General features: G+C 30.9%; 2 protein-coding genes across 4 annotated transcripts; both read right to left on the reverse strand.

The window, feature by feature from the left end:
* Positions 1–218: 218 nt before the first annotated feature.
* Positions 219–2470, reverse strand: LOC104227895 (plasmodesmata-located protein 7-like). The gene is made up of 3 exons (XM_009780263.2): positions 1714–2470; positions 769–879; positions 219–517 (listed from the first exon to the last, which is right to left on the reverse strand). The coding sequence occupies exons 1-3, from the start codon at positions 2435–2437 to the stop codon at positions 510–512; spliced, it is 843 nt and encodes a 280-aa protein (XP_009778565.1). The 5' UTR covers positions 2438–2470; the 3' UTR covers positions 219–509.
* Positions 2471–3376: 906 nt separating this feature from the next.
* LOC104227896 (endo-1,4-beta-xylanase 5-like) lies at positions 3377–6587 on the reverse strand. Of its 3 annotated transcripts, XM_070147439.1 has the most exons (6): positions 6506–6587; positions 6009–6421; positions 5568–5731; positions 5126–5227; positions 4245–5024; positions 3377–3726 (listed from the first exon to the last, which is right to left on the reverse strand). In XM_070147439.1, the coding sequence occupies exons 5-6, from the start codon at positions 4830–4832 to the stop codon at positions 3379–3381; spliced, it is 936 nt and encodes a 311-aa protein (XP_070003540.1). In that variant the 5' UTR covers positions 4833–5024; positions 5126–5227; positions 5568–5731; positions 6009–6421; positions 6506–6587; the 3' UTR covers positions 3377–3378. The 3 variants fall into 3 exon arrangements, with proteins under 3 accessions (XP_070003540.1, XP_070003541.1, XP_070003542.1); XM_070147440.1 differs by lacking the exon at positions 5568–5731; XM_070147441.1 differs by lacking the exons at positions 6009–6421; positions 6506–6587 and having other exon boundaries at positions 5126–5952.
* Between the last annotated feature and the right edge of the window lie 2801 nt (positions 6588–9388).

A 9388-nucleotide genomic window follows, 5' to 3' on the forward strand; every position in this document is an offset into this window, starting at 1 on the left:
AGTAAAATGTACTTGATTTCTTTAGCTCTAATTATGTTTTTTAATGATCCTTCACCTTTAGGTCTAATTGGATTTTATTTTTGTTTGTTAATTGTTATTATTGGCCTTTTTCTATGGATATATTGATGATTAGTGTAATTACTTTTGAGGAACTCATCGGAACGGACACAATCGTGAATCAAAATAATGAAAAAACTAGTTCGTTCATGTTATTGCTGAAATAATAAAACAAAAGAATTTCATTATAATAAAAGTGCATAACATGAAAACATATCAAAATACAAGTTCACAAAAGCATATGCAATTTCTTTGCGAGGCAATTAAGTTAAGAGCGGAATCTTAGCCTTTTTCTCTTTTCACTTTTATGGTACACTTCCCTTCACTTCCTCTTTACTTCATAATCTCCATTTCAGTTAAGCCTATGCATTAATCCTCTTTTTTAAAAAAGACAACATAAAAATAAAGAAAACAAAAAGAATGCAATTTGACGTTGATCATGTACGTATTCTTTATTTACCTGCAAAAAGTTAAAAACAGAAAAAGGAATCAGTTAAAGTCAATACGTAAATGACAGTAAAAACACTTGTATATGAATTTAAAAAGGATCTAAAAGAAGAAGAAGAAAAAAAAAGGAAAAATGGCAAAAGGTGAAAGGTAAAAACTGAAAAGTTGTTACCATCTCTTTTAGAAATTTTAAAGGGAAAATATTAAAACAATCAAAAGGGAAAATAAAAAGAAAGGAAAAAGAAAGAAAAAGTGAGTTCTTACCATTTCGTCCAAATATTCTTCTTATGAAAGTTAAGAAAATGATGAGAAGAGCAACCCCAGCTAATAATCCAATTATAAGTGCAAATGTCTTCTCATTCTCAAAATGAGAACCTGCGATGAATAAAATGGCACAGAGATTATATAGTAGATCTACATATATTCACGTAATGGGACAATAATTTGAATCTCTGTAATTCATATCATATATATCAGCATTGTAAAACCAGAAATCCTCCCATTCTGTTCTAGTTATAACTTAGTAATTTAGACATGCGAAATCCAAAAAACAGGTTGAATAATCAATTGATATGAATCTTGCATATTGAATTATATATCGATTTCTCTTGAAAAGTTACATATATTTCATTGCTATGAAATGTATAAAAATCAACACATTGTTGTACAATGTATTTAACGTATAAAATAATTTTGCGATAAGCCCATTAATTCGCTTATTCTCTATAGGTAAAAGATTCAAATCACTCTTAAGAGTATGAATCACTCGATCCCTTAAGAGAGAACATAACATACAACACAAGTCTTAAAAAAGTATTTAACTTTTATTCACTAACAATATAAATTATTTCGACATTGTTAGATTGAAATGACTTATGAAAATAAGTAACTACCTATAATGAATCTAATTTGGTGATTCAGAAAACAAAGTAAATAATCTATTATAATAGCTATATATTAAACTTATAGTGTTAAAAGAATTATTGACAATGTATATAGGTCATAGATTCTGAGCTGTGGAAGCAGCTACTAATGCTTGCATTATGGTAAACTATCTACATCAATACCTCTTGAGGTGCGTCCCTCCCCCGATTCTACATGAATGCAGAATGTTTTGTCCAATCGGATTGTCTTTTTTTTTATTATACTGATAATATAAAGATTTTACAATAGGCGTGTGTAAATTAAATCTCTAGAAATTTTGCTTACCATGATTAGATTTGGCATCAAAATGAGCTCCACTAGTAGTAAACCTAGCATAACATTTCCCCAAGAACATATCCCCATACGCTGCTCCACTACACTCACTTTTCAGCCGCCCGATTGCTTCTGACAAACAATCTTGACATTGGCCATTACTCAAATCACCAACACATTGGGCCACACCATGTACATCTAATGACCCACCAACTCTATAAAGCCCACCAGCCCCATTTAAACTTGTCAAAACACGGCCCATAGAATCCTCATCAAGCCCATTATTAGACGGCCCACATTTGTTCAACACACAAGTCTTGTCCTCAACACCAAGAAATGAAGTATTATCATACTTTACAAAACACCCTTGTAATTGTAAAGCTCCACCACAGTTTTGTGAACAAAGTTTATCAACTTGGCTCACTGCTTTGGCTACACAAGTAGCACAATCTGGCATCGATAAATCGCCGCGACATTGGTATGCGCCGTATAATATGTCTTGTTTTGTTGATCCCATGATACTAAATTTGTTGTAAGATGAGTAAGTAGCTGAGTTAATAAAGGATGTGAGAAGGGAGTTGAGATTTGATTCGTAAGGTGAGTTTGGTGTGTATTTTATTTGTGAACAGCCACCGTAGACGAAAGAATCGATTGAAGAATCTGAGGAGATTACATGAAAGAAGAAAGAAAGGGAAATGGCTATGAGAGTAAGAAGAAAATGGAGTTTTTTGGCCATGTTTGAAATTGAGAATAAAGAGTGTGTGTGAGAGAGAGATGTCTTTCTGTGGTGACTGAGAGTATTTAAGCACAACTGCATGGTTGTGTTCTTGCTTCTTAAGTTTTGTTTCTAATTTCGAGTTTAAGTTATATACACTGACAGTGTAAAAAATTTTTGCATCAATAATGCAATTTAGCTGATTTTACCAAGTTATTATAATTCTATATTTTAAGGATATTAAGATCACGCTTGATATGAAAAGTTACCTATTATTATAGGTTCACTTAACCTGATAGTATAAAAGTTCTATACCATATCTATACTCAGAACATTACTCTATAGATATAATAATACCATACAAAAAGTTCAGAGGAAGGAAATGAAAATAGCACAAAGTTATATGGTAGCCAGCCCATTCCATGCCTTTTCATTTGTTACCTTTTCATCGGTTATTTAAATATTGTAAAAAAAGAGAAACTTTACTCTCTTTTTTGTAAAAGAGAGAAACTTTACTTGGTTAAGGCTTGCTTTTCGTAATCATAATACTATAATGTTTCGAGTTGAAATGGTTGTATATATTATGTATATATGCATGATTGCATGCATGTATATATGTGTAGTACCGTTATTTCTGATTCAAAGAAACAGTAATTCGTGCTGTGTATTCTTTTCTGTTTATGTAATTAATGAATATCAGATTTATACGGGAATAGTTTGTTTTCTGTGAAACTTTTGATATAAAAGAAATTATTCTTTCTTTTTAACAATCAAATTACTATTCATTTCGTCTTTCCAATGATGTCATTTAAATAAATGTGTTACCATTCTCGAAAATTTTACACAAGCGATCTGCTAAGTAACAGAAATAAAATAAATTAAGCAAAATTATGAAACAAGCCTATTTGAAAATGAAGCGAAATTTTTATTAATCAAATAGAATTAAGAGAAGGACTGATTTCCTAAGCAGATAATTTCACTAGGGTACTACTTTTCTGGCTTTTTGCTACATTAAAACTATGAGTAAAGGACTGATCTCTTGTAGTTGGATGTTTGATTATTACTTCATAATCTCCATGATATAATGAAGTCTCAAAATAGCCATTATCATTAGTAGTCCCAATTAAGCCCTCATGACTTAATTGCCTCATAAAATTGTCCACAACATCCCCAGTTGGCAAATTCTTGAAATCATTATCAGTTAAACACATTTTATAACATCCTTGTGGTTGCCATGGTGACCAAATTATTATTCCACTTACTGCTGGATGTGCATGAAGTTCCCACATTATGTCATTCAAATACTCTGCCTGCACTCCAAAAATCCAAAAATAAATAAATAATAATAATGACAAGTTTAACTTTTATGCATGTACAGATAATGTATACATTTTATGCCATCAATTAAATTGACCTACAATACATATATGTGGTTATAGTAAGTCTGATTTGATAACTTGAAAAATAAAGGAATAATCACAAGTTAAATAACCTACCATAACAACAACGTGTTTATACTAAGTCTGATTTGATAACTTGAAAAATAAAGTAAATAGTCACAAGTTAAGTGATCTACAATAACAACTATATACGTGTCTATAGTAAGTCTGATTTGATAACTTGAAAAATAAAGTAAATAATACAGGTTAAGTGACCTACAATTACAACTACGTGTCTATGGTAAGTCTAATTTGATAATTTGAAAAATAAAGTAAGTAATCACAAGTGACCTACAATAACAACTACGTGTCTATATATATAGTAAGTTTGATTCGATAACTTGAACTATAAAATAAATCATCACAAGTTAAGTGAGGGCTAGGTTTACCTGAAGGGGTCTGCTTGAAACATCTAATTCTGTAATCCATATAGGCAAATCTGCAGTTGCAAGAATATCAAGTGCACTTCTAATATAAGGTATATTTGGAGTATCAAAATGACCTTGAAGTCCAATTCCAAGAGGTCCATTATACCCCATTGATCTAATTTCCTGAATCTTGGCTAAGTAATTTACTGGATTTGCAACCATATCATCAGGATTTTCAATAGTACCATACTCATTCAAGAACAAAATAGCATTGCTATCCATATCATGAGCCTTCTTGTAAAAATAAGCCGTGGCGTTTTCGCCTAACTGACTTTCCAAATATGAAAAATGGATGTTTTCATTGTCAACATCCCAATGCATCATTTGGCCTTGATATCTTGGCACTAACGAGTAAAATCTCCTTTCAACTGCAGCTGATAAAACGGGAGGTGACAACGTTTTCGCCCAAGATGGTAACTGATCTTTATTTTCCCAAACTATGTTGTGTCCGCGGACTAACATGCTATAATTCTTGACATATTGAAGCATGCCATCGGCCAAATGGTAGTCTACTTTGCCCTGAATTGGCTCAGTAAACCACCACTTCATTTCGTTTTCGAAAACTGTTAGCTTGAAACTGGAATTGTACCATTCTTGATAGCCTACATTGGTTAATATGTGAGGGCTTATAGCATTGCCAATTGAAAATGCAGAATTTATCTGTTTGATAGAGATTGTAGCATTTGCTAGTGGTTGGCTCCGAGAATCAACAGCCTGTAATTTCACCTTACTCTTTCTAGTCTGCATATTTCATTTCAAATCCCAATTAAAATAATTATATTTTGATAACAAGAGTTCAAAGTCTAGTGACATATATTTAGAAAAATTGTTCTTTTATTCACCTTTTAAATGTTTTGATTTTGATGGGATTTCCACTCTAACTTGGTGAATGGCCTTATGGAGATGCTATCTACCCATAATTCAACTAAACTAATTTCCTTGCTCTGAAAATAAAACCATGTATGTCAATGTCAACCAAAAAAGAAGAAGAAAGGAACAAATTATAACAAGGCAAAATAAAAGGGTAGCCTGGTGCACTAAGCCCGCTATGTGTGGGGTCTGTGGAAGGGTCGGACCACTAAGGTCTATTGTACGCAGCCTTATCCTGCATTTCTGTAAGAGGCTGTTTCCACGGCTCGAAACCATGACCTCAATGGTAAAAAACATTTAATCATTTAGTACTAAATAGAATTAACAAAGTTTTTTTTTTAGTCGTCAAAAGAACTTATATTAACAAAGTTGGAAATGTAAGGCATAAAAAATTTCAATTCCAAATAAATTAACCTCAAAATATAGCTCAGCAGGGCCAGAAAAATTTCCATTAAAACCACCCTTTAGCATAGACCAACAGCCAGATGTTGCAATATTCCAACCTGTTGGAAAATCACCATCTTGTGTTCTAATCTTTGCTACTACATCAGCATTTCCTTGGCTCACTTGTATTCATGCTATACCAAAATGACAGAGATAAAATTAATTCATCCAAACTAAACAACTCTAATTCATTTAATTGATTTAACTTAATTATACTGACAATGTAAAAATATTTTTACATTATTAGTGTAATTTAACCTGTACTTTATGCGTAGTCGGTTGTTTATTTAGTTTTATTGAACACCGAGTTAGACTTATTATAGACAAGTTATATGTTGTTGCAGGTCATACACTTTGTTTGAGAAATTTTATAATCTTATTTAAATTAATAAAGGAAATTAAAGACTGTACCTGAAATAGTGTACATTTTGTCTTTCTCAACATAAAATCTTTGAGAAAACCTATCAAATGGTTGTGTTCTATGAGAAGCAACAATGAAGACATTGCCTTCTTTTGATGTTCTTGTCTCAATTCTTGCACTTCCAAATTTTGTCCATCCATTTAATCCATAATTGAGTTCTGGATTTATAGCAATTCCTCCACTATATTGTGGATTTAGAGGGCTTTCCAAACACTATAGAAACATAAATAATAATAATAATAATAATAATAAAATAAAAAATAAAAAATAAAATAAAACATCAATCCAAAACATATTTTAGAAAAAGGACTTTTATATACAGGGAAATACATATAAATATTTCTTATAAATCTTGCCTTTGAAGTGAAATAGTAGTCATAGCCTATGGCATACACTTGAAATCCTGCAAACATATTGTCATTTAAAATATAAGGAAAATATAATGTAATTTATAACTTAATGTAATTTAGGGGAAAGATAAATTAACCTGCAAAAAGGAAGTAACAAGATAAGAGTACAACGTGACACAAAAACATTATTATTTCTCTTGAATGTCTTCATAGTTGCAGTTTTCAATGTTGTGAAATCAGAAAATGAGAGACAAATTTATATGTAGCAAAATTTCCATAATTAGGTGCTTAATGAATGATTATACTTGAATTATTAAGCATTCTTGGGCAAGTTCTCTTATCATTCATACGATCATGCTATAGCTGTATTATTTATTTTTTTATTTTTTATTTTATTTTTTTTTGCAAATTTACCTGATGTACCAAGTTACTAGCCTTATTTAAATTTTCAGGTTGCTAATCCACTATATTACGAATGAGAGTTAACTTGTAGTTAATTTTTAACAGTTCTTATAGTTAATATATAAAACGGCATGAATTCGAATTAGACGAGACCAGTAAATTTGGGATATTGAATTATTATAAAAAAAATTCTTTTAATTTAGCACGTTATTTTTTTCTTTCTAGACTACTTCGTTTATGGTCATAAATTAACGAGTAATTCTCATTGAATAAAAAAAACTCATTATCCTTAGACGATCACCATGATTTCATTTACTAATTTTCAGTAACAATCACTTACCCTTAACCCCGTTCACAACAAACAAATCTTCCGCAAAAAAGAAATAAAAATAATAATAGAACTGCAAAGAACAAAAGAGAGGAAATTAATCAGAGGAAGCTGTTAACATTAATTCGTGAAATCAAGGCAAATTGTTAGAGAAATTATTGTGTTGTATTTGTAATATTGCCCACATGAGTAGTACAGGAAATAAAAAAAAATGTAACAAACTCCACTAATTGAACATGTTGCTTCTAACAAACTCAACAAACCAGCTAACTATTCCCAGGTAATTAACAAATGTAACCATTTTTTATCTCATCTAAATTGTTATACAAATACAGAAAATATAAATATTGTTACTCTCTGTCACCCTCCCTCTCAAGTTGGTGTTGGGGTGAAATCACACACTCTACTTGGAAAAAAAGTCCACTCTAGTAGACATGACATCAGCTGACCAGAAACAAAGTTATGATTTAAACTTAATGGATTCAAAATTGATATTATGAGTTTTCAAAATTTATTATCGATAGTAACATTTTCACGTACCCCCAAAGTATATGTATGGTACTATGTTATAAACACAATATTGGATCAATTAAATCCAATTGTAGGTCCGCTTTGCTACCTGTTGTCAATCTCTGCGTAAGTAAATATAATATGAAATTAATCAGTTTGTGTGACAATTTTTCGTACATGAAGTAACGTTTCACCTCAACGTGTTTGGTTGTTTGACTTCCAACAAATAGGATAAACGCTAAGTTATAATAACTAGAAATACTTTTACTGGAATATGGGTAAAGCTGCATAAAAAGATTGGATAATTTAAATGAATATATACCAATGTTGGAGATAACATTATACTGGATAATCATTTTTAGAGGCCTATGTATACCCTCTGCACTGTGATGCTTCATTTAATTTGACATAACACTGTATAATTTTTGTATATAATAATATATACATATATGTATTCGGCTATTATTTTAAGAGTCGCTATATAATACTCCTATCATCTTTCTAGATAGTACTCCTATAATACTCCTATCATCTTTCTAGATAGTACTGTTTTTTGTCGACGTAGTCTTTGCTTTCTGGTGCAATGGTGAGTTGGGCTTTTAAACAATTTTAACTTTATTTTAAGGGTTAGATTGTTTAAATAAAAAAAAAAAAGAGAAGGACTTATATTGAAGAATTCAATTAAATTCACATATTTTTACTTAGATCATAAATATATGTGAAAAATCTTAAAGAGTAGCATGGGTCGCGGGAATGTATATAATTTGTAAAATAGATACATTTAGTTTTGAAAATTAGCAAAACATAATTAACCAGGTAAAATAGTTTATAATAATAGTAATAGTAATATATACCCAAGAGCAAAATGGAAAGAGTAAAAATAGCATGGGCTAGCCAATTTTCGGACTGGTCATTCAAAAATAGTCAGCGTTTGCCAAGTCATTGAAAAATAGCCACTATTTTACTGCAACAGAGACCGGTCCAGCATAATATACTGGAGTTCGGTGCACCTGTGTATGAACTTCCAGCATATTATGCTGGAACTCCAACACGCGGAAAGTTCCAGTATAATATATTGGAGATTTGAGCACCTGTGTATGAACTTCCAAATTATTATACTGGACCGGTATACTTTGTTGGAACTCCAGTATATTATGCTGGAATTCTAGCATACTTATAGTGGAACTCCATTATATTATGCTGAATTTCCAGTATATTTATGCTGGAACTCCAGTATAATATGCTAGAGTTCCATTATACTTGCGTTGGAACTCCAGTATAATATACTGGAGTATTTTCCGAATTTTGACAGTGTTTTCGTTCAGATTTATCTTTACATAAAAAGTGATTAAATTTGATTATTTTTAAAATTCTGACTGTTTTTGAATGACCACTTGTAAATCTGACTATTTTTTAACTTCTCCCATGGAAAGAACATGAGTCGGTTGAGGCTGTGACTTGAGCAATGGATAGAACCAAAGCCCACTCAGCAGAAATGGCTATCAGTTGGCCCATAGTACTCTTGGTGAAAATTTAATGGGCCGAATAAAATTTAATAAGAAATTTTCATGTGGAGCCTAGTTTTGTGGGACCTATTGAATTTATAATTATTTTTTTAAAAAAATTTTTTAACTGATATCCAATTTTTTGATAACTTCAGATACATACAGTTTTCTCTTCTTCTTGACTGTTGTTTTCTTCTTCTTTGTGTTTAGAGTTTCTTCTTCTTTTTAGTTGCAAAATGAGTTTGTTAATTATGTTGTTATTTTGATAATTTGAT

This window comes from Nicotiana sylvestris, chromosome 5, assembly GCF_000393655.2.
Source record: "Nicotiana sylvestris chromosome 5, ASM39365v2, whole genome shotgun sequence".
NCBI classification, from domain to species: domain Eukaryota; kingdom Viridiplantae; phylum Streptophyta; class Magnoliopsida; order Solanales; family Solanaceae; genus Nicotiana; species Nicotiana sylvestris.